The sequence below is a fragment of the Hylobates moloch genome, unplaced genomic scaffold (assembly GCF_009828535.3).
Source record: "Hylobates moloch isolate HMO894 unplaced genomic scaffold, HMol_V3 SCAFFOLD_20, whole genome shotgun sequence".
NCBI lineage: Eukaryota > Metazoa > Chordata > Mammalia > Primates > Hylobatidae > Hylobates > Hylobates moloch.
In genome coordinates, this window is record NW_026652295.1 from 42,642,903 (window position 1) to 42,666,905 (window position 24,003).

At 50.5% G+C, this 24,003-nt stretch overlaps 1 protein-coding gene across 3 annotated transcripts; it reads right to left on the reverse strand.

Annotated features, from left to right (window-relative positions):
• Nucleotides 1-35: 35 nt before the first annotated feature.
• AARS2 (alanyl-tRNA synthetase 2, mitochondrial) lies at nt 36-15,703 on the reverse strand. Of its 3 annotated transcripts, none has more exons than XM_058432222.1 (22): nt 15,280-15,703; nt 14,274-14,465; nt 13,591-13,736; nt 13,198-13,365; nt 12,500-12,644; nt 9,441-9,586; nt 9,112-9,220; nt 8,683-8,721; nt 8,469-8,580; nt 7,843-7,976; nt 7,248-7,392; nt 6,839-7,011; nt 6,614-6,727; nt 6,375-6,515; nt 5,178-5,315; nt 4,958-5,067; nt 4,692-4,800; nt 4,274-4,396; nt 3,933-4,043; nt 3,253-3,336; nt 3,028-3,138; nt 36-205 (listed from the first exon to the last, which is right to left on the reverse strand). In XM_058432222.1, exons 1-22 carry the CDS (start codon nt 15,520-15,522, stop codon nt 194-196), a joined length of 2,805 nt encoding a protein of 934 aa, XP_058288205.1. In that variant the 5' UTR covers nt 15,523-15,703; the 3' UTR covers nt 36-193. The 3 variants fall into 3 exon arrangements, with proteins under 3 accessions (XP_058288205.1, XP_031997057.1, XP_031997058.1); XM_032141166.2 differs by lacking the exon at nt 36-205 and adding an exon at nt 1,546-2,578 and having other exon boundaries at nt 15,280-15,702; XM_032141167.2 differs by lacking the exons at nt 36-205; nt 6,614-6,727 and adding an exon at nt 1,546-2,578 and having other exon boundaries at nt 15,280-15,702.
• Between the last annotated feature and the right edge of the window lie 8,300 nt (nt 15,704-24,003).

Here is a 24,003-nt window from a genome sequence, read left to right on the forward strand (position 1 = left end):
TGACCTTAGGCCCTGCGGAAGGGCACCTTCCACCTTTCCCCCCAGCTGAAAGTCTGGTACCAGACGCAGGAAGGTTCCAGGCCAACACAGCGTTCCTTCACACAGTCCATGCCCTGTGCCAAACTCCCTTCCAGCCCTGGCGCGACAAGATGTGGTTGGGGCCCCAGATCTCCTGGAGGGCGAGGGGCAGACTTCAGAGGGATGGCTAGTAAGAAAAAGAAATTGGCCTTCAGGAAGGGAGAGGCAGCCAGGGCGGTGGGGGTTTCACAGGGTAGCTTTGATTTCAGATCTGCCGAGGACTACTAGTTGGTTACCCTAGATGAACATCTCGAAGCTCTGTTAACTCATCAATAAATCAGGGGTGCCACAACTCATCTTGGCGCCCGCGGAGAAACTTGAACCTGGGCCTGTGGTGAGCACTGCTGAACAGAGGCTACTGCTCCAGTGGCCAGGATGCTGCTTTGCAAGCAGTGAGGGGCCAGGCACTGGGGATTGGGTCCCTTCAAGCCCTCACCAGTGCCTTACCAGCAAATCATCGGTGCCTTAATTAGAATGAGAAACCGTGCAGAAAATGATGCCAGGCAGGCCCACGCTGCTCGAATAATTTTTACTAGACAGAACTTGGTAGCCAGGGAGCCCTTGACTTGAAGATGGGTCCCCTGAGGCCCTTTCCTTCATCTAGCAACAGAGATCTAGGAACAGAGGCAGAGGTCCAAAGTCTGTCTGAGGTGGACTCATTCTGGTAGGGAAGGAGGGCTTTCCTCCATCTCTTGGCTTCCTCCTGCTTTGAGGTGCCAATTTTCAGCTTCAGCTCAGGCTTGAGGCAGGTGCTGTACAACTTGTTTTAACAAGTGTATTGTTTGTCTGACCCCGCTCTCCAACCTCATCACCTGCCCCTGTCCCAGCTCACTGCTCAGTGGCACTGGCCACCTCATGGCCTCTGCATTGGCTGTTCCCTCAGCCTGGAATGCTTTTCCCTCCGATTTCCACACGGGTCACACCCTCACCTCCCAGCTCCCTGCTCGCATGTCATCTCTTGGTGAGGGAATACCACCATCCACACCCCTGATCCCCATTCTCTATTTTCCCTCCAGACCTCATCACCATCTGACACCTTCTCCCTTCTTTAAGACAGGGTCTCACTCTGTTGCCTGGGGTGCAGTGCTGCAATCATAGCTCACTGCGGCCTTGAATTCCTGGGCAGTGATTTTCCCACCTCAGCCTCCCAAGTAGCTGGGACCAAAGTGTGGGTAGTCTCAGCTACTTGGGAGGCTGAGGCAGGAAGATCACTTTTTTTTTTTTTTTTTGTAGACAGGGTCTTGCTGTGTCTGCACAGGCTTGTCTTGCACTTGTGGCCTCAAGCGATCCTCTAACCTCAGCCTCCTAAAATGCCAGGATTATAGACATGAGCCACCAAGCCTGACCCTCTTCTTTTGCTTTATTGCCTCTTTTCTCCACAAGCAGCAGGCTCCATGAAGGAAGGAACTGTCAGTTTAGTGCCCACCACGTTCTCTATTGCTCAATTCATCAACAAACCAGCAGGGCCCAATTTAAATTAGAGGTCATTGTTAATGAAAGAGGTGATAGCAAAGAAGGTCTCCACTGCTGAAATGACTTTCACAGGATGGTTCTGTATCTTCCCAGTAGCCAGGGAGCCCTTTGTCGGCGCCCACTGTTGCCTGGCACGCAGAGCCTGTCTGAACACTCATGGCAATGAAGATGGCCCGATTTGGATCCTGGGTGGCCTTTCAGACTGGTGTTAGGGCACCTGTACCAGGTTGCTGGGAGGAGCAAAACTACTCTTTTTTTAAAGTAATAGAACCTTCTGGAGCTTGCTATCCTCTGTGAAATTATTTACTTATTTGAGACAGAGTCTCGCTCTGTCGCCCAGGCTGGAGTGCAGTGGTGCAATCTTGGCCCACTGCAACCTCCACCTCCTGGGTTCAAGCGATTCTCCTGCTTCAGCCTCCTGAGTAGCTGGGACTACAGGTGTGTGCCACCACACCTGGCTGATTTTTTATATTTTTAGTAGAGATGGGGTTTCACCGTCTTAGCCAGGATGGTTTTGATCTCCTGACCTCATGATCTGCCTGCCTTGGCCTCCCAAAGTGCTTGGATTACAGGTGTGAACCACCACACCCGGCCAGTGAAATAATTTCTAATGTGCAATCACAGCCATAATTGTCCATGTCTTCTCTTTCACCAAGGGGGTGTGTGTCTTTGGGCCCACTTCTGCCTTCCCTAGCCCATGTCTCCTTGTGTCATGTAGGCCCTGGCCCAGGTGATCCTCTTTGGCTCAGCTGCTTGGCCTCCAGCCTCTAGTCCTCACTTCAGCCTGTGGGAAGGTTCTGCTGGCTCCTTCAGGGCTCCTGGCATTGCCTTTAGTCCATGTGGGTCCCTGGGCGGGCCTGGCTCAGAGCTGGCTGAGGGCATAGGCTCGGGCTGTACTGAGGGCAGCTTCCAGGTCACTAGTGCTTCCGGTGCCTTGGGCCACCACTCGCGAGCCCCAGGCCTTGCCCCCCATGTGGCTGCACACTGCCAGTGCCCAGGCCTCTGCTGTGAAGGTGGGCATGGCACCCTAGGAACAGAATCAGAAGGGGAAGTGATGCAGGGTGGCCCTCCCTGCCAGCATCCACTCAAGGTACCCTCAAGAATGGAGCTGAAGGTGATCAGCGTCCCCTTCCCAGATGGGCATATGGTGGGGCAGTCAGGTGATGAGCCGGAGAAGGTCTGGGCTGGAAATGTGTGTGGGGAGGTGTATGAATGTGGACATCTGCTACTTCTTTACAAGGGATGTGAGGCCTGGGAGGGGTTGGTAATTAAGGAATCTCTTGGTGCTTTTTGGAGTGGGGAGGGGCTGTTTTTAGGAACAAGGAGATTCCCCTAGCCCTGTCCTGGAGTATCCTCATAGATACCTCCACCCAGCCTTGGCCCCTTTGACTGAGAGGAATTAAAGGTGTAAAATCGGAGAGCTGGACCAGGATGGGTATTAATGGGGGTGGTGGGCTGCTCTCCCACTTCCCTCACCTGGGCCACCTGACAGGCACACAGCACCTTCCCCACGGGCTGGGGGCTGAGTAGGAGCACAGACGTGCTGGGGGCCTGCTCACACAGCTGCCGTACCACCTTCACCAGCACCTGGACCATGAAAGACAGATGGTGAGCCCATAGCTTCCCAGACCCCTAGCTACCTCCTGGTCAGGACTTTGCCCTCCCCAAACCCTGGGGCAGCCCCACTTGGCTAGCACTCACTGAGAGAGACTCAGCAGAGACTGTGTCCACAATCAGAGGCCCCTTTGAGTGCCGCTCCAGCAGCTCCTGAGTTTTCTTTGCAGCCTATGGGGCAGGAAGGACAAGCAGAGGGGTCAGGCTGAGAGGCAGGTTTCCAATTAGCCCCAACTTCTGAACTGAGCCCCAGCTGAGCAATCCCCTGCTTCCCTCACCCACCCCAAAGGTCATCAGCTCTAGGCAGAGGTGGCAGGGACTCTGCCTAGGGTGGCCTCCTTTTTGGGTCCCACATGTGACCTTCCTCACCTCCCTCGCCACTTCCCTTTCATCATAGCTTCAGGCCCCTATAAATAGGTCGCTGAAGGTGAAAGGAAGGTCAGAGCACAGATGGACCAGGAGTGGGCGGGAGAAAGGGGGATCCACAGTGGAGGTGCAATCAGGGCTGAATGGCACTAATCAAGTCAGCAGGCTTCCGGGGGGGTCTGAGCCAGACTTGGGAGTTGGGGGAGAAACACAGTTTGAAAGAGACAGAAGTGGGGGAATGGCCTGGGTGATGGTTCTCAGCTGGCAGGAGAAGGAAGAAGCTGCCACCACCCCGTCCTTGCACAGCCTCTGACTCACCCCCATGCCCTGGCCCTTGAGACTTCTCAGTGTGCGTGCTGGAGTGTCCCCGGGCACATGGGTGCAGCCAAACCTCCTCTCACCTGTCCCATTTGCAGCTTACGGATGGCAGTGTTGGCACGCCGCTGCAGCATCTTCACTGTGGCCAGCAGCTCCCGCCGCTGCCACTGGGGCATCACAGCAGTTTCCACAGCCTATGGCCAGAAGCAGTGCATCACCCCTGCCCTTCCCTGAGCCATAGTCTCTGAGGTAGGGACCAGCAGGGCCAGGGAAGACACCCATCCTGTAGACAAACATCTGGGCCAGCTGGAGCCCAAGCCGACTGGAGTGCTAGGGAGAGTCTGGAGGGGTCCAGGGAGGAACAGGGGAGGGAATAGGGCTAGGAGAGGGTGGGGAACAGCTCCACGGTAGGCGTGGCCCTCACTTCAATGAGTCGTCCTATGTCCTTGGACAGCCTCAGTGCCTCCGCCACATCCCGGCTCCCCTGACTCAGCCGCTCAGTGGCTGCTTTCACTTCCTGGGCCAGGCTCTGGCCTAGCTCTCGGGCCTGCAGGGAGGGGACAGGAGGGTCGGGGTCACCAGGCTTACATTCATCTCCCCAGGACAAGGCCTTTCAACCCATTACTGGTCAGGGACAAATAAGATTTAACAATCAGGACCAATAAAGCACCAGCACCAAATAATCAAAACACATGCCAGCTGCCAACAGCTGATATGGCCAATTGGTGTGCAAGTATGAACACTGGCTCTGCTGCTGGGCACCCCTGGGCCTGAGCATGCCACCTGCGTGTGTCCCATACACCCACTCAACCCAGAAGTCCCAGGCCTACTGGCATGCTGACCTGCTGGGCCTGCTCCCCAGTGATGGCCAGCAGGCGGGTAGTGCCCTTGGAAAGCTGGCGGTCCCCAATGATAACCAGGTCCCCTACAGCCCCTGTACGTAACAGGTGCCTGTGGGAGGAAGGAGTAAACAGAAAGTCAGGGGGTATGACAGTAGAGAAGGGAGAAGTCAGAGTGCATCTCCCATTAAGGGCTGATGGCTCCAAAGACCAAGGGAAGGGCAAGGATCTGGGGCCCCTGGGCCAGGCAGCACAAAGGAGTGACTCACGTCCCACAGCATAGCTCCACAGAGGTCTGCAGTGCGGCTTGGGAGGCTGGGTCCAATGCATGGGCCACGGGCACCCCCACTGACACCACCCGCACAGGGTCTGGGTAAACCTGAGGTCAAGAGGGGACAGGCCCGTTAACTGCCAAAGGAGAAGGATAAAGCCTCTGGGTATGCCTGAAGGAGGCCCCCGATCTCCACCAAAAGGGCTTCCCCAACTCACCTCATCCAGAGAGCGCAGGCCAGGGACCTGGGCAGTGAGCGCCAGGGGCACCTCCTCCATGTACACAGCCTTATCCTGCCCCACGGCCTCCTGCACAGTGTTCTCCACTGCCCGGAGCTGCTCTGGGGTCAATGGGGTCTGGAGGGGTGGGGAGGAAATGGAAAGACCAACATGCAGTCAGCCCCACACCTGTAACTGATGCATTGAAACACAGTCAATGTTCACTGAGCCATCCCCAGGTTCTAGAATAGTGGCTAGCACATAATAGGTGCTCAATAAACACTACTTAAGCAGACAATTCTTTCCTTAGAAAGTTATCTGGGGCCGGGCGCGGTGGCTCACACTTGTAATCCCAGCACTTTGGGAGGCCGAGGTGGGCGGATCACGAGGTCAGGAGATCGAGACCACGGTGAAACCCCGTCTCTACTAAAAATACAAAAAAAATTAGCCGGGCATGGTGGCGGGCGCCTGTAGTCCCAGCTACTCGGAGAGGCTGAGGCAGGAGAATGGCGTGAACCCAGGAGGCAGAGCTTGCAGTGAGCTGAGATTGTGCCACTGCACTCCAGCCTGGGCGACAGAGTGAGACTCTGTCTCAAAAAAAAAAAAAAAGAAAGCTATCTGGGAGTTGGGCCTATTGGAAGCTCCAGGCCTTTCTCTAGGCACCAAAAGTTGAAGAAACAGAAAAAGGAGGCTGTATCCACATGGAGCTTATAAGGGGTAGCCCAATGGAAGAGAGAACTACAGGATGGGGGGATGCAGGGGCAGGGAATAAGCAGGTGGGATGGGGATTAGCCAGCAAGTACTTCCTGGAGAAAGGATTTAAGCCAGATGTGTAAGAAGGGCAGGGAGACAGGGTGGCAGCAGAGGGAGAGGGCAGCCCAGTTTGAGCAAGAATGGCTTGGGTGACAGTAGAAACAAGGAGGGGGAGCGGCTGGAGCTGAAGGGAAGGCCCCTGCCGGAGGGCCTTCAGAATCCCACAACATCAGAGCTGGGCAAGGCCCCAGACACTCTGTAGCCTGACTCCTCACTGCTGCACAAGGAGCCCAACAGGAAAGGACTTGCCCAGGGTCCCATAGTGATTGGGTGGCCGTGCTGGGCCTAGAGTCCAGGCCTCTAAGGGCAACCTGCTCACAGCAGGCTGTCTCTCTTTTAAGCCTGTCACCTCACATGAAGCCTGTCTTTCTGTGCCGGGCTCACCTGGGTGGTCACATCCAAGCGCAGCTGCTCAGGATTGAGATGGGAGCCCTGCTGCTCTGTGCCAGGGCCCAGGGTCTGCCTCAGTGCCCAGTTCAGCAGGTGGGTGGCCGTGTGCTTCGCCATGCAGCCTAGACGCCAGGCCTGAAATACTTTTGTCACCCAGCATCCTGGGTGAGGGCAGGGGGGTGGGAGAGTGAAGGGGCTGCAGGGTATTGGGAACAGTTAGGGATGGTCCTTACCTTATCCACATGCAGCTGCACCTGGTCCCCTATCTGCAGGCACTCAGGGGCTACTGCCTCATGCAGGATGAAACCCCCACAGACCTGGGCCCGGGCTACTGGGAACAGCACGTCCTGAGGGAGGGTAGGGGTCAAGGTGCCTGTAGCCTTTCCCTCCCCTTGGCTCCCACTCAGGCTTGGGTCTGCCACCCACAGAAATCAGCCTGGGTTGTGGTGGAGACTCACCTCTTGCCCTGCCCGCACCAGGTAGCCACGGTCTGAAGCCTGGCCCCCCTGTTCTGCGTAGAAGTTGGTCCTGTCCAAGAGGAGGCCACAGCGCTGGCCTTTCCCCACGGAGGCCACTGCTGTCCCGTCCTCCGTATACAGCTGCAACACCTGGGCCTCACAGGTGCCGAACTCTGCCAGGGCACAGAATGGTTATTAGTGGTGGGCAGGTGCTGGGGACATGAAGGTGGGTCTGTGCCTTGAGGCCAACAGGCACCCCCGCTGGCAGGGGCACTTCCAGCTGGGGGCCACAGAGACCCCTGGTGGCCATTCTGGGGAACACATAGGGGCTAGCAGCAACCATCTTGCACATTCTTCTTAGTCATGGTCAGGCAAGCTTGTGGCCGCAGGCCTCGGTCCAGGCTCTCACCGTAACTTCCGCTGGGTCGCAGGGAGTAGTTGTACTTGGGGCTGTCGTCAGTTGGGGGCACTCCTTGGCGCTGCAGCTCCCCCAGCGCATGGACATCAAGCCACAATCCCTGCTTCTGAACTGGCTCAGCCTGCCGTGCCCGGTGCTGCAGGATGGGCATGGGCATGGAAGAAGTGCATAGAGAATGAAAGTGGGACTTCAGCCTCACAGGGCCCTGTCCCTGCCACACAGCTGTGGACTCTGCAGCCCTTCTGGAATAAGAACTCAGGGCTTGGCTGGCTGCTAGAGCCCCTGGGCTGGTTGGTGAACCACCCATCATGTCGGCTCCTCGGGATTAGGCCTTCCTGCCCACTGCTGCCCCTGGAGGGCCCCTCTCCAGGAAGCTGTGCTCGCTTCTGCTTCTGTGTTTAGCCCATTGGCTAGTGTTGCTTTCTATAGGTTGTGGCCTGAGGTTTTAGAAACCTCCCAGGTGAGGGGACAGATCCTATCTCAGCCTCTTGATTCCTCTCAATATCCACAGCTCCTCCCCTAGAAGCTCAGGGCTGGGGAAGGGGTGTCCCAACAGAACCCAGCATGGGGGTGCCACACCTTGTACCTGGGCCTCCTCCTGGGCCAACCGCTCCAGTCCAGCGGAGTCCAGCTGGACCCCTTTCTCCTCCAGCATCAGCTCTACCATGTCCAAGGGGAGCCCCAGGTCTCCACACAGTGATAAGGACCAGGCCACTTCAGCTTTGAGAAAGAAAGACAAAGAATGTTGAGGAGGGGAGGGATTAGACAAAGAGGGGAGAAAAATAAGGTCCAGGGCCCTTCTAACCACGTAGAAGCCACCAGACGCCAAACACAAATACCCTCTCCATACTGGGTAGCCTCAGGAGAGGGGTCACATTCAGGCTTCATGCCTCAAGGCCGGAGCTGGGGGTAGTCCAGGGTACTCCCTGGGCACACGTCATTTGAAGGGAGGAGGGAAGCTCAGTCTATGCATGAAACCAACCTAGGAAAGCAGGAGGCAGGGCTAGCTGGGCAGTGTGGACATGGGGAGAGGCAGGGTGGTATTCCTGCTGCAGAGGGGTCTGGGTATGGAAGAAGAGTCCAGGGAGAGAAGAACATTGGGAAGAGGTCAGGGGTGGACATGAGGCATGGGGCTGGCCCAGAGCTCTCTCTTCTGCCCACCCTGGTGAGTCTCAGCGAGCCCCTTGTGCATGGGCTAGGTATCCCGCTTACCAGGGAACATATCTGAAGGCCCCAGGGTCCTCAGAGTCCGATCAATGATCCGCCGACCCCGCTCCAGGGAGGCCAGGAAGGCTGCCTCATCCTCTGACACCAGATTGACGATCTGAACCAGGCAGAGCAGAAGTGGAGCTGGGTCTCCTTGGAAGGAGGGTCTCTTTCCACAGCTCTCCCATCAACCCCTTTCTCTCTCACTGGAATCCAGTACCTGGGCTGAGTTCCTTTGCAGTTCTGGATAAGCATCTCCCTGTGGGAGGTGGAGAGGGCTGAGGAGGTGTGAAAGGCAACCAACCCACCCCCACCTCCCCACCCTGGGCCTCCCTGAGGACACCTGCCCTGGAGGCTCAGACACATTGAGGGGCTGGGAGAGGGACTCAAATGGGGAACTGGTTTCCCTGTAGGGTGGCAGAAGGGGGTCCTGAGGTCAAAGGCTCAGCAGTTTGGGCAAGGAGCCTCCTCAAGTTTTCCTGCTTCTTGTAAGCAAGGACAGCTTTCTTAGTTTGCTGATAGGATGCTGGGCTCGATATTTAGGGTGGGGACTTCTGGGCACCCAGGCTGGGGGCACTGTCTAGGCTCAGTGGTAGGTTCCCCAAAGTGCCCAGGGAGGCCCACAGTGGAGAAGAAGCTCTGTCCTTACCAATGTCTCCACCACTACAGGTACCAGGCTGCCTAGGAAGCCAGGTGGTGCCTTTAAGATCTCCATGGAGAAACGCACAGCTCGACGGAGGATCCGACGAAGAACCAGCCTAAAGGGGTTCAGAGCCCAGACATGAACCCCCCAGCAGCTCATGGTCAGCAATATGGGGAGTGGGAAGGACAAGGTCCACAGTATGTGCTCCTATCTCAAAGCTCTCCCTCTCCCCATTCCTCCTACTGGCTCACTCACACCCACCTCTCCTCTTCCTTCCCTCCTCCACCTGAGACCCCCAGCAGCCCCTGTCCTCTCTATAGCCCTTCCAGACTCACGGGGGACCTGACATCCCAGGGAAGACGCCATCAGAGATGCAGACACTGAGTGTGCGGATGTGGTCAGCCACTACGCGGTACGCTGTGTCTGTGCGCCCCTCGTCTGCCACCCCTACTCGGCCCAGGTAAGGGGGTGCCCTGCAGCCCTGGGAAGCAGAAGAGAAAGAGTCAGCCAGTGGCCCTGCCTGACCTGGCCCAGGTGGGTGCTCTTTATCGCCTCTAGAGCATCTGCCCTCAGCCCTAAAGCCAACCACATCCAGAATGGCCTTGCCAGTCCAGTCCTGGGCTGAGAAGCCTCACGGATGAGCAGGAGCCAGGCCCTGCCCTCACAGGGCTCATATTTGGTGCTACAAGTAAACATATCTGTGACCATTTACTGAATTTCTACTATCAGAACTGGGTGAGTAGTTGAACAACATGACCTCGAATCCCCAAAATAGCCCATTCCAGGAGGTGTTAGTATCCTTGCTTTAAAGAAGAAGCTGAGGCTCAGAGGAACTCAGTGACACAAGGCTACCCAGCTCTCGAGGAGCAGATCTGAGATCTCAGCCAGGTTTGTTGGACTCCAGGTGCTCTCCACTACCTGTTCTTGCCTCTCCCATCTTTTGTAGGGGTGGGCAGGGAGGGAGTGTGTAAGCTACCTACATGGAAATGCTCCAAAGCAGGGAGCTTGATTCACTTACCTCCAAACCTCTCTCTTCCCCAGGCTTCTTCATCTAACAGTCATGCCATTCGCTGTGTTGCTCAAGTCCATAGCCTGGGAGCCATCTTTGAATTCTCTTTCCCCTACTCATCGTAATCCATCAGTGGGTCCTTTCACTCCTACCTCCATGAGATCTCTCAAATCAATCTACTTGTCTCTACTTCCACTGCTATTAGCCGAAGCATGCCCTGTGGTCCTTGCCTGGACCGATAATAGCCTCCCAACTGATTCCTAAGTTTCTGCTCTCATCTCCCTCCAGCTCATCTTCCACACAGCAACAGGAGTAGCCTTTTAAAAGTGTACATCAGGCTGGGCGCGGTGGCTCACACCTGTAATCTCAACACTTCGGGAGGCTGAGGCGGGTGGATCACCCGAGGTCAAGAGTTTGAGACCAGCCTGGCCAACTTGGTGAAACCCCATCCGTACTAAAAATACAAAAATTAGTCAGGTGTGGTGGTGGGTGCCTGTAATCCCAGCTACTCTGGAGGCTGAGGCATGAGAATCGCTTGAGCCCCGGAGGCAGAGGTTGCAGTGAGCCGAGATCATGCCACTGCACTCCAGCCTGCATGACAGAGCAAGACTCTGTCTCAAAAAGAAAAAAAAAAAGAAGGGTTCTCAGTGGGGAGTGTGGCATGATCTGATGTACACTTTTATTTATTTATTTTTTTTGAGATGAAGTCTCGCTCTGTTGCCCAGGTTGGAGTGCAGTAGCATGATCTCAGCTCAGCTTACTGCAACCTCCACCTCCTGGGTTCAAGAGATTCTTCTGCCTCAGCCTCCCAAGTGGCTGGGAATACAGGTGTGTGCCACCATGCCTGGCTGATTTTTCTATTTTTTTAGTAGAGACAGGGTTTTGCCATGTTGGCCAGGCTGGTCTCCAACTCCTGACCTCAAGCAATCCGCCTCCCTCTGCCTCCCCAAGTGCTGGGATTACAGGAGTGAGCCACCGTGCCCAGCCCTGAGAACCCCTCTCACCACTCGGAGCACCAAGGCCCCACTTTGGACTTTAAGGCCCACAGACTGGATCCTGCCTTCTTCTCTGTGGTAGACTGTTCGCAAAAATGGCCCTTTCCTAGGCATATGCCACTTTAAAATGGGACTTTACAGCTGTTTCCCATCAAGGGACAGAATCTATTTCTCCATCCCCTGAATCTGTGCTGGCTTTGTGACTTGCTTTGGCCCATAGAATACAGTGGAAACAACACTGTTCTGAGCCTGTGTGTCTGCTCTCTGTCTTGGAACCTTGCTGAGCTGTGATGTGGACACGCCCAGACTAGCCAGCTAGGTGATGACAGACACATGGCCCAGTCACCCCTACTGCCCCCAAACTGACAGCCAGCCAAGCCCCAGAAGAGCTGCTGCCTCTCAGCTGACCATAGATGGATGAGTGAGCTCACACAAGACCAAAGAATGAGCCAGCTAAGCCCAGCCTAAACGCTAGCTCAGACTCAGGGGGCAGATACATGGTTGTTGGTTAAGCCACAGAGCATGAGGGTGGTTTGTTATACAGCAAAAGCTAACTACACGTGTTCCTACTATATCCCATGGGATTTTCCTTTAGCTGGCTGGCCACCTTTTAGTTTTTGGCAAATGTCAAGCCCTTCTTGGGGGGCAAGGAGGGAGGGTATAAGCTACACGCACAGAAATGCTCCAAAGCAGGGAGACTGATTCACCTAGCTCCAAACCTCTCTCTTCCCCAAGCTTCTTCATCTCAGTAAATAGTCATGCCATTCACTGTGTTGCTCAAGCCAATAGCCTGGGAGCCATCTTTGATTTCTCTTTCCCTTCCCCATCTAATCCATCAGTACCAAGGCCCTTGGTACCTGCTGTCCTTCTGCCTGGAAAGAGCTTCCTGTAGCTGACTCCTCCTCCTCTGGGGCTCAGCTCAAGGGTCATCTTCTTGGGGAGCCTTCCCCAAGCACCTTATCTAAGATTCCTCTGTACCCGTCCTTCTTCCTAGTTACTTTCACCCATGTTTACTGCCTGTTCACAATCTGTAAGCTATTATCTTGTTTTTTAACACATTTATTGATTGTCTATCTCTCATGCTAGCATATAATCTCCATGATCTCTTTCCCGCTTACTGCTGTGTCTTCTGTACCAAACACAAAGGACTTAACATAAAGTAAGCACTCAACACGTATTTTCTGAATAAATGAAAGAGGTAAGGAGTTAGGAGGAACATCGGGTAATAAGTAATGAATCCCAGTGTCTTGCTTGACGTCTTGGAATTCTTGGTTGGTTATTGTCCTCAGATGCTGAGAACACTCTGTGTTCTCAACAAAGATGGAATGCAGTGGGGCTGAGGGCTGTGAAGAGCAGGTTACAGGGCTTCTGGAAGGGAAGAGGCACTCACCTGCTGTATGGCGTTGAGCAGCGGGGAAAAGAGGTCAGTGTCATAGGTGGAGTGTTTGCCTTGCAGCACAGCCACCAGCCTTTCCAGGCCCATTCCTGTGTCCACATGCCGCTGGGGCAGGGGCTGCAGGCTTCCATCTGCCTCTCTGGCCAGGGAAGGTTTGCAAGGTGAGGCCCCACCCAGGATTACAGGTGTGAGACAGATGCCCAAGTGGAGTACAGAAATGGGGGGAGGGGGACCAAGGGAGCTGACAGTGGGAGGAACCAGACAATCAGTGTCTTCCCCTGCCACCCTGCAATAGCAGATGATGATGGCCTTGGGGTCCTGTCCTTCCTCATATAGGGCTATCTCCACTCTCACCCCTGCTTAGGCCCTTGCCTGGGCACCAGACATCCCATCTTGGGACAGAATTCTTTGCCCCTAGAAAGACATGTCAAGGCTAGAAGAAAATCTGAGATGATCAAGTTCAACTCATTGATCATCAAGTTCAACAGAGAACAGCAGTGACTTGTTCAAACTGTCACAGGCAAAGACTACAATTAAATCAGTTATTATCTATAAGGTGTTGAGAATTGTGCCTGACACATGGTAAGCACCATTTACATGTTTGTTTTTATATGAAACAGATCAAAGTCTTCTAATTGCCACCTTTTCCACTTCTAGCCAGGGATTCTCATCCTGCTTCAGCACCCCATTACCTGTTGTGTTGCATGAAGACCAGGTTCCAAAGCTCTACCAGCTGGGGGGCTCCCACCCCACCAGCAAGGTCGTAGTGGATCTCAGTACAGGGCCCACAAGGGCCAGTATCCCCCATCTCCCAGAAGTTCTCTTGTGGTCCAAAGGAAAGCACACGGCTAGTAGGCACCCTGGGGAGAAAGGCAGGTGAGTGGTGGGAGACAGACAGACCCAGAAGCTGAGACTCTCTCTGCCATGAGAGCCCCTCCCTCAAGTCACAGCTCAGCAAGAGGAGGCACAGGGCTGACCCCACAGTATCCTGGAATGATGCTGAGACTCGGGGATTGGTGCTGGTAGTCTCCATTTTCCAGGCCTCCTGACCTCCAGGAATGAACATAAGGAGGGGGCTGACTCACCCTAAGCTCAGCCAGATGTCCCTGGTCTCCAGGTCTGGGTCCAGTCCTGCCTTGGGGTCACCATCAAAGTAGGAGACCCAGAGCCTTTCCTCAGGGATCCCATAGACCTGAGTCAGCAGTTCCCAGGCCATGTTACAAGCCTCCTCCTGCAGCAGAGACCAGCGTGGGGTGGCGGGAGGAAGATGGGTGAGAGGCAGACCCCACTGAAGTAATCAAGCCACATGAGTTTAGCCCCCGACTTAAGACAAAAGCATTTCTGCTGCCATGTTGTTCCCAGAATAAGCCATGAACCATTACTGCCCCTGAGTGTTTTCCTGCCCAGAAAGCTTCCCCCTTCTTCTAAATCCTATCTTCTTTCAAGTCCCAGGACAAGTCCCACTTTTACATGAAATTCTCTGCCTACTCTAGCCTGGAGTGATCTTTAACTCCAGTAAGCACCTTAGCATTGCTGTTTGAACATTTATTCAAACAACAATTTTTGAGTAATCGTTAGGCAGGAAGTACAGTCTCTGCCCTTCAGGGACTTACAATCCAATCAGGGGAGTGAGGTAATTCCTGTTACACCTGCTCAACTAGCACTTTGCCTCCACATCTGGTATGAGGCCCTGCCTAAGCAGACAGTACAATGGAAACAGGACAAATTGACTCCCTTCTTGGCTGATCACTGATCCCCAGAGACTCACCTTAAAATATTCACCCCCAAAGGCCCAATTGCCAAGCATTTCAAAGAAGGTATGATGGGAAAGGTCTCGACCCACATCTTCCAGGTCGTTATGGTGTCCTCCAGCTCTCACACATTTCTGGCTGTTGGCCACACGTCGGAAGCCTGCCATCTCACTTCGTGGATCCACGGTGCCCAGAAAGATTGGCTTGAACTGGAAGCACATAGAGTGGGGAGGGGGAGAAGGATATCCAATTTCTCAGTAGAAGGGAAATGTGGGGAATGGGGATAGGGATGGCTGTTCAGACCGAAGGCTGCCTGTGCCCCGAGAGTGCAGTGTAATCTTGGTCGAGGAGGACAACCTGGGAGCCTGGGGACAGCCATCTCTGGTGTCTGGGAAGCAGAGAAGAGGTAAATAAATCATGAACCAGAGACCCTCTGCTAGTAAAATAGGCAAGGTAAAAGGAGGAGGAATGTGTTGGGAGCTGAAAACGGGGCGCTGAAAGGTGGCATCCTCCGTCTCAGCTTCTTCAACCACACCCAATAACTTCAGGGTACAAAACTGAGACTCATTTAGTAGGGAGCCCAGACAGCCTCTAAGGTTAACTTATGCCGCCCCTATTTTACAGATGAGGACAATGAAGTCTAGAAAAGGTGAGTGGTTGATAAAAATCAAAAGCTTAGAAATAGTACTCAGCACACAATAGGTGATCAATAAACATTTAATGACAGCGTTATCTTTATTTAAATAACGAATAAATGAGATCAGACTTCTCCCTCGGGATTCCACTCCAGCCATTTCTGGACCTAATACTCAATCCCAATCCAGAAGTTCCCAGCTCAAGCCCTCCCCAAGCCCTCCCTATACTCTGAGCGCCGTACCCCCATCACTTTACCCAACCAAGCACCGCCCTCTTTCCCCAAAAGCTACGAACTCCGCCTCTCGCTTCTTTTGCCCAATTCTGCAGCGTCTTTCTCACCGGAAAACTCACAAACTCCGCTCTCTATCAGTATGGTTCGGCCCTCACCTGGTTCATGCCCGCATTGACAAAAAGCAAACTGGGGTCGCCGCGGGGCCGCACGGAAGCGGAGCGCACCAGCCGGTGGCCATGGCGGTCCCGAAAGAAGTTCAGAAAAGCGGCCCTCACGGCCGAGGCCTTGGCTGCAGGGGGCTCCGATGAGAGCGGCCGATGGCTGGGGCCTCGCCACGCGGGCGACCTTCGAATGGCCCGCCGCAGCCGCCGGGCTGCAGCTGCCACTGACGCTGCCATTGTAGCTCCAGGCAGTGACTTTACGGGGTCAAAGAGTGAAGAGGGAAGGAAGCCAGGCGTTTCCTACAGCGGCCCCTGGCGGTAGGAGGACTCACGGGGCGGCCTCTGCCGCCGGGGTGGAAGTGATCGATTGGGTCGCTGGCAGAAGTCTGTCTAGCACAGCGCCTGGCACATAGTAGGCTCTTAATTCATTCGGCATTAAACAAATATTCATTGAGAGCCTACTATGTGCTAGGCATTGTTTTGGATGTTTAGGGTACAAAATTAACAAAATGCCCTGCCCACTGAAATCCGTATTCTAGCAGTAATTGCTGGTGCTTATTAGTTTTGCAAAGTTACAAATGGGGTTGCAGTAAACAGGTGTGGATTCCACTTCGTGTGTCTGTGTGTGTTTCGTGTGTGTTTTTCCAGGCTGAGGGAAGAAGGCGGAGAGTGACAGGGGAGTATCAGCATTCATTCAAGAGGTATTCAACAAATATTTATTGAAGACCTAGTATGTGCTAGGCACTGTTCTAGGCATTTGCCAGTTCCCTTGGACCTTGGCATCAGACACGGCCATTTTGCCCTTGAAGCAGGAGTCTATAGGAGAACACAGAACCCAAACAGCATCTGCTATATTATTAATTGCCTAACATTTGGTCTTCTCATTTGCCTGAGGATCAGAGAGAATCCAGGTCGTCAAGGCAGGAGGAAGCTGTTGGCTAATAGCTGCAGAGATTTCACTCTCTAAGCCTTCTAATGCCCTAAGGTTTTGTGTGTTTTCGTTTAGGGTAAGAGATATACTGGTTCTACCTCTCCCTTCTGTCTTTCCATAGTAACAACTGTGACCCTGAAGCCAACAGGCCCTTGTGGATGCAATCAGGGTGCTCATGGGGCTTCTCATGATGCCTTGGCTTGGGAAATTAAACAGATTGGGAAGAGAGAAGAGAATCTGCCAAAGCTAAAACTCAATAGAGGTTCCAGAGCTGAGGTCAGTGTAATAACTGAGAAGGCCTTAGCCATCCGGGTGGTCTCTTTTAGCCACGATTCTGTGTGTGTTAAGTTATTTGGGGTCTTTGGATTAAGTTATTTGGAGTCTTTGTATACATAGTTTCTCTGGGGACTCTACATTGGACTTGAATTTCTATAGTGATAGTAAATTCTCAGCTTTGTATTCTGACAGCACCTGTAACTCCTATTCCATGATCCCCTTTTTCTCCCTTTGCCCACATAGATTACAGGTGTTTTGAAAGTGTGTTTGGCCTGTTTTGGTTTTTCCATTGTTTCTGGAACAGGAAGCTAAAGCCAGCTGGGGATTTCTGTGCGATCGATGACTTTTTTTTTTTTTTTTGAGATGGAATTTCGCTCTTGTTGCCCAGGCTGGAGTGCAATAGCGTAATCTCGGCTCATTGCAACCTCTGTCTCCCGGGTTCAAGCAATTATCCTGCCTTAGCCTCCTGAGTAGCTGGGATTACAGGCATGCACCACCACGCCCGGCCAATTTTGTATTTTTAGTAGAGATGGGGTTTCTCCATGTTGGTCAGGCTGGTCTTGAACTCCTGACCTCAGGTGATCTGCCTACCCGGCCTTCTGAAGTGCTGGGATTATAGGCATGCACCACTGCGCCCAGCTGAGATTGATGATCTTTAGACAAGACCATGAAATTATTTCCCAAACTGAGATGGGAGTGTTTTGCCATACAAACCTGGCAGGGCCTCTACTCAGTACTAACATCAACTTTTTTTTTTCACATTTTGCCCAGAAAGTCATTGTGTTATATTAGAAACTCCAAACATGGATCTAGTGTGGAGCCATATAATTTTTTTTAAAACAGCTTTATTGAAATATGATTTACATACTATACAATTCACCCATTTAAATAAAGTGTACAGTTCAATGCCTTTTAGTATATTTACATAGAGTTGCCCATCCATCACCACAATCGCTTTTAGAACATTTTCGTTACTTCCCAATAAAACCCCAAATCCTTTAGCCATTAACTCCCAATCGTCTCATCCTTCCTCGTCCCTGGCAACCACTAATCTACCTTCTGTCTCTACAGACTTGTATATTCTGGACATTTCATGTAAATGGAATCATATAATATGTGGTTCTTTGTAACTGGCTTCTTTCACGTAAAATAATGTTTTCAAGGTACATCCATGTTGTAGCATGTACTATGGATTTTTAGAAAAATGTTTTTAGTTGTTTTCTGTTTGAAGTAGGTTTTTCTCTCATCTTATTTTGTCTTTGCCACTAAAAATGATAGTTTTCTTTTCTTTAAATGTGGTGCTCTTTGGTGAATCATTAGGTTCTTTTTAATGTTTCCCAGTGAAGCAAAGTGGTTCATCTAGGATTGGGATGTGTCTGTTCTGGTTTGCAACTGTCATCTGATGAGGAAGTTAAATTGAAGGCCTGCAGCTTCCCAAGATAGATGGAGGTGGAGAAAACTCATCAGACAGGGAAGTTACCAATCCTGGGAACTTCTTTGAAGGGTGCTGATCCACTGTCTTAGCATTTGTGGGAATTTCATTTTGAGGTTTAACATGCAAATGGGGTCTGCTTTTGTGAGTTACTCAGCTGGGTTTTGTGAGCAACATTTGGGGTGCTCCTTTCATTGTTTAAGACAGTGGTGCTTTATCTTCCCTGAAGTTGGGATTTTCCCTTATGTTGCCATTTGACCTACTTAATCTTGGTAGGTTCAAGGCATACAGCCATTCTTTGTGCTCTCCCTTTCACCTTGTTTAAAAGATGTAACACTCTTATTCTAGGAGTAGAAAGTGTCCTTTCTGATTTCCCCATTGGCTTTGAGAGCAGGACCCCAAGATCAGTGAGACATTCTGTCCTGGACTGATGGTCAGAGAAGACAAAAGGGAATTTTTACTCTTACTGAGCATGGGGAACTCAACTTTGGGAATTTCCTCTTATAAATAATAAAAACAGTCTTTTAGCATCTAGGTTAAAAAGTCAACCTACAAGAGATGTTTCTGATTTGATGTGTTTATTTACGACATTGGCTTATCTGGATTGTGAAAGCAAACAACACTTGTCAAACATTAATATGCATATGGATCTCCTGCGATCTTGTTAAATATGCAGACTATGATCCAGTAGGTCTGGAGTAGGTGAAATTCTGCATTTCTAGCAGGCTCCCGGTGATGCTGCTGCTGCTGCTAGTCTACTAGACCATACCTTGAGTGACAAGGGTGTAGTAAAGGACTCGTGAGGGGAGTCTGGACACAGGCTTTAGGAAACGTTCTTTTGCCTGGTCCTGGGGCCTAAGACTCAGGTGCCCTTAGGTTCTCCCTTTCTCCTGGGAGAGGTGCTCACCCAGAGTAGGTGGGTGTAGCTGGGAGCTCATCGTGTGCAAGAACGCTCGCCCCCTTCCTTCCCCCAGCTTCTTAGGGAAGTGAGGGTGGTGATTGCATCCGCCTGTGGCTTAGAGACGTGGAGGTTAATGTGGACCAGGGTGGAAGGGGAGCGGTTACCATGGGAATCTGGCAAAGTCATCAGGGCACACCGATGGCTGGGGGAGCCCCCGGATCAGGAATTCAAGTATTGGTGGACCCTTGAGGGTCTCAATTCTAGAGGTTTATCCTTATGCATTAAAAAAATACTGTAGTTACATTTTATTTATTTTTATTTTATTTTACTTTTATTATTTTTGAAAGAGATGGGGTTTCGCTATGTTGCCCAGGCTAGTTTTGAACTCCTGGTGTCAAGCATTCCTCATGCCTCGGTCTCCAAGGTAAACATTTTAACTGCTTATAGAAATACCTACATAACAACTTTGATTTTGCCTCTTGGCCTGGAAAGCCTAAAATATTTAATATGTGGCCCTTTAAAAAAAAAGTTTGCCAAACACTGCAATAGAGATTTTTTAAAAAATCACACTATAAAACGTAGATGCAGAAAATCAACCAAAACAAATGTTGACTTGTTTCAATGTTGTTGATTCAAAGGCAGACATCTTTGTATCCACCACCCAGGTCTTGAAATAGAACTTTGCAGCCACCCCAGGGCCCCTCCATGGATTCTGCCCTGCCCCCAACCATCTTCCTTCTCCCAAACGTGACCATTACCCTGACTTTCATAGTAATCACTGCATTTTTTTTTTTTTTGAAACGGAGTTTCAGTCTTGTTGCCCAGGCTGGAGTGCAATGGTGCAGTCTCAGCTCACTGCAGCCTCCGCCTCCCAGGTTCAAGCAATTCTCCTGCATCAGCCTCCTGAGTAGCTGAGATTACAGGCACCCACCACCACGCTTGGCTAATTTTTGTATTTTTAGTAGAGATAGGGTTTCACCATGTTGGCCAGGCTGGTCTGAAACTCCTGACCTCAGGTGATCCACCCACCTTGGCCTCCCAAAGTGCTGGGATTACAGGCGTGAGCCACCGAGTGGGCCTGCATTGCATTTCTTTACAGTTTATCACCCAAATGTACATCCTTAGACGTTATAGTCTTGCACATTTTTTAAAAAAGCATATCGACTTGATATTTTAAGTCTTTTTATCAATAGGTTCCACCTCCATCCTTTTCCTTACAGTGTATTTACTGCATAGCTACGGAGATTTGATCTGTGATTTCCCACAGTCTAAGTTTTTGCTGACTGCATATTCGACATTCAACTCACATTCAACATGTTCCTCTGTCTTCTCTATTTCATGCAAATTAGCACCTGGATGTAGAGATTTGATTAGACACAATTTTGAATCTCTTTGGCAAGACCATAGATGCTCCTTCACCAGAGGGTACATCAATGTTTGGTTGTCTGTATTTCTGTGATCTTAGCAGCCCCTGATAACATAATGCCTATATCTATTAACTCACTGGAAGGTGAAACATGGTGATATTGTTAATTCTATCATCTCTTTTTCATTTATTAATTGGAGTCTTTTTATGAAGAGATGCGTCCCCTAATCAATTATTTGTTAATCAGTGGTATAGTTAATGTAGAAAAGGCTACATGCTTGATTTTGCCCCCTTCAGTTATCAGTGTTCAAGATAATGAATTTGTTCCTATCACTCTCCAAAAGTGAGCTATTATTATATTTTCGGCATCATTGTGAACTCATGGATTTCAGCCTATTTGATGGTTCCAATCCATTGCAATTACAGTGCTGTGTCCATTAAAGCTCAAAGTGTCCCATCTTTTGTTAGTGGGAACCTTTTTGATTTGGCTTCTGAGTGCCTTTGACATGACTCTAGTAATCTTTGATAGATTCCTTGCTTTCTGTTATGGCAAGATATTTCTGGCTCATTTTGTCCATTTTTTGCCCCAGTCCTGGAATCGGCCATTTACCAAAGTCCCAGCTACTTTTAATGGGAGAAGGTAATTCAACACTACAATCTAGGTGCTAGGGATACTTATTGCTACTGAGTCAGTCATCGTTTCCAGATTTTTATAGAAGACAGAGACAGGAGGAATATATATTTACAGATAAAATGGTTTGGTAGAGGATTTTAAGCAGGGGAGTGACATGATCTGATTTATGCTTTTGAAAGATCCTTCCACCGAGGGAGAGTTGACTGTGGGGGTCATTGTGGAAGCAACAATGCCTATTGGGTCATTGTGGAAGCAAAAATGCCTATTAGGCATTGTTGCTGACATTGTCTAGGAGAGAGATGATGGACAGGATTGCAGCTGTGAAGATGAGAAATGGTTAGATTCAGGCTGCATGTGAGGGTAAGGCTATATTTGCCAATGGATGGGATGCAGAGAAAGGGAGAGAAGACTCATTTCTAAGTTTATGACCTGAATAACAGGGTGGGTGGTGATGCCATTCACTGAGATGGGAAAGCCTGGAGAAGGAGCAGGTCTGTGTAAGGGAAATAAAAAGTCTGCTTTGGTCATGTTAAGTTTGAAATTAGACATCTACATGGAGAGATCATTCAGTGTTCGATATGAAAGTCCAGAGTGCAGAGGCAAGATCTAGCTGCAGCTATAGGTTTGGGGGGTTACTAGCACATTGGTGGTCCTGGATGAGATAAGATCATCTAGTGGAAGATCAGGATGGAGGAAAAGAGAGGAAGGTCAGATCTTGGGTGCTTCCTGGGGAGCTGGAATAGGAGATGCCTGTAGGAGAGGCTGAGAGGGCAATCAGGGTCAGGAGGAAAACTGGAAAGAGTGTGGTTGCATCAAAGCCTCCAGATGACCGTATTCAAGGAGAAGGGAGTGGCCAGTGTGCCAGGTGCTGTGGGGGGTTAAGCAGAAAAAGAGTGGAGACCTAACCAATGGATCAGGCAAGATGGGAGCAGTTTCAGTGGGACGATGGGAAGGAAAGCCCAACTGGAGTGGGCAAGGAGGGGAGACAAGAAGGTGGAGACAGGAAGTATAGGCAATTCTGGAGGAATGTTTCAGGAAAGAGAAGTAGAAAAAAAACAAAACAGTAGAGGCTGGACAGGACTGTAGGCTCTAGGAAGTATGTTTATTTATTTGTATAAGTCTGCTTTGGTCATGTTAAGTTTGAAATTAGACATCTACACGGAGAGGTCATTCAGTGTTCGATATGAAAGTCCGGGCTGGAGTGCAATGGCGCGATCTTGGCTCACTGCAACGTCTGCCTCCCAGGTTCAAGTGATTCTCCTGCCTCAGCCTCCCGAGTAGCTGGGATTACAGGCACCCACCATCACGCCCAGCTAATTTTTGTGTTTTTAGTAGAGACAGGGTTTCAACATGTTGGCTAGGCTGGTCTCGAACTCCTGACCTCAAGTGATCCACCTGCCTCGGCCTCCCAAAGTGCTGGGATTACAGGCATGAGCCACTGTGCATGTCTTGTTTATTTATTTTTAAGAACAGCAACATTTGGCTTGTTTGTATGCAGATAGAAGTGATTTGGTACAGAGAAGAAGCTGATAAAGCAAGAAAATGAAAGGATTATTGCAGGAACAAAGTTTTAAAGTATTTGAAAAGATAAAATTCAGTACAAAATAGAAGGATAGGCCATTGCCATGTGCAGGAACACTTGTTCCATTATAATAAGAGAAGGACGTAATTCCAGCACTTTGGGAGGCTGAGGCAGGTGGATCACCTGAGGTCAGGAGTTTGAAACCAGCTTGACCAATATGGCAAAGCCCCGTGTCTACTAAAAATACAAAAATTAGCCGGGCACGGTGGTGGGCACTTGTAATCCCAGCTACTTGGGAGGGTGAGGCAGGAGAATTGCTTGAACCCGGGAGGCGGAGGTTGCAGTGAACTGAGATCGCACCATTGCACTCTAGCGTGGGCAACAGAGCGAGACTCCGTCTAGAAAAAAAAAAAAAGAGGAGATGGAGGATACTAATTCTAGTAGGTCAGTGGCTGTAGGGCTGAGGAGCAAGCAAAGGAGTACTCATTCTCATGCACCTATTTCCTTAGTGAATATGCATTTAGGTGTAGAGATGAAACTGCTGCCTTGAAAGAGAGAAGTTGATTTGCTAGGGATTAGCTGACACTGTTGGCTGCTCATTTAAGATTTGAGGTCCTCGATTTAAACTGAGACTGATTAGCACAGTGGGATTTTCTCCATCCATGCCCAGCTACTGTTTGCAGATTCAGAGCAGGCAGATAGTTGGGCATAATCATGCTTTGGTCCTGCCATCTGAGTGTGGTGGGGGTCAGGTAGGCATGAAGAAGGGTGCTTGCAGGGAAATGGTTAAAGTTCTGAAGCTTGTTCAGTATTTGAGTTGTAAACGCTACCCATCTTGGGGCTTATTTCATCTAATAACCTTAGTATACTGTTTCAAACCTTAAAACACAACTTTAAAAACAATGATGTATATGATATGTGACTTCTCCCTCCTGCCTTTGGAAGCTATTTTTTTTTTTTGGATGGAGAAAAGGGACAAGAGACTGTTAGTGTGTAACATCTAAATATTATGTTAAAGCGGTAGTCACTAGTTTTAGCAAGAGAAAATTTTATCTTTAAGCTGACTTTACATCGGAAATAGGAGTCCAAAAGACAGTGGTAAGGCCTTTTTAAAGCACTGAAAGAAAAAACCCGTAAACACAAAATTCTATGCCCAGCAAAAATATCATTAAAGAAGACAGAATAAAATTTTCAGATAAAAACTAAGGGAGTTTATCACCAGCACATTGCACCATAAGAGAGTTCTCCAGGCTAAAGGGCAACACTACTAGGTAGGAATTTGAACCTTTAGGAAGGAATAAAGAGTGCTCGAAATGTTAAGTTGTATGTAGATAAATACAAAAGGCTATTTTTTTTCCTCAATTAAACAATATGTATTTAACTGTTTAAAGCAAAAGAATTTGGCTGGGTGTGGTTGTTCATGCCTGTAATCCCAGCACCTTGGGAAGCTGAGGTGGGTGGATCTCCTGAGCCTAGGAGTTTGAGACCAGGCTGGCGACATGGCAAAACCCCATCTCTACAAAAAACACAAAAATTAGCCGGGCATGGTGGCATGTGCCTGTAGCCCCAGCTACTCAGGAGGCTGAGGCGGGGAGGATTGCTTGTGCCTGGGAGGTTGAGTCTGCAGTGAGCTAAGATCGTATCACTGCACTGCAG

Excerpts from the sequence above, each read along its gene's own strand:
- AARS2 (XM_032141166.2), bottom strand. The coding sequence starts at position 15,522 with ATGGCAGCGTCAGTGGCAGCTGCAGCCCGGCGGCTGCGGCGGGCCATT. Across the intron at positions 9,587-12,499 it reads TGCTCAACGCCATACAGCAG|GGCTGCAGGGCACCCCCTTA; the intron begins GTGAGTGCCTCT and ends TCTGCTTCCCAG. Across the intron at positions 4,044-4,273 it reads ACATAGGACGACTCATTGAA|GCTGTGGAAACTGCTGTGAT; the intron begins GTGAGGGCCACG and ends TTCTGGCCATAG.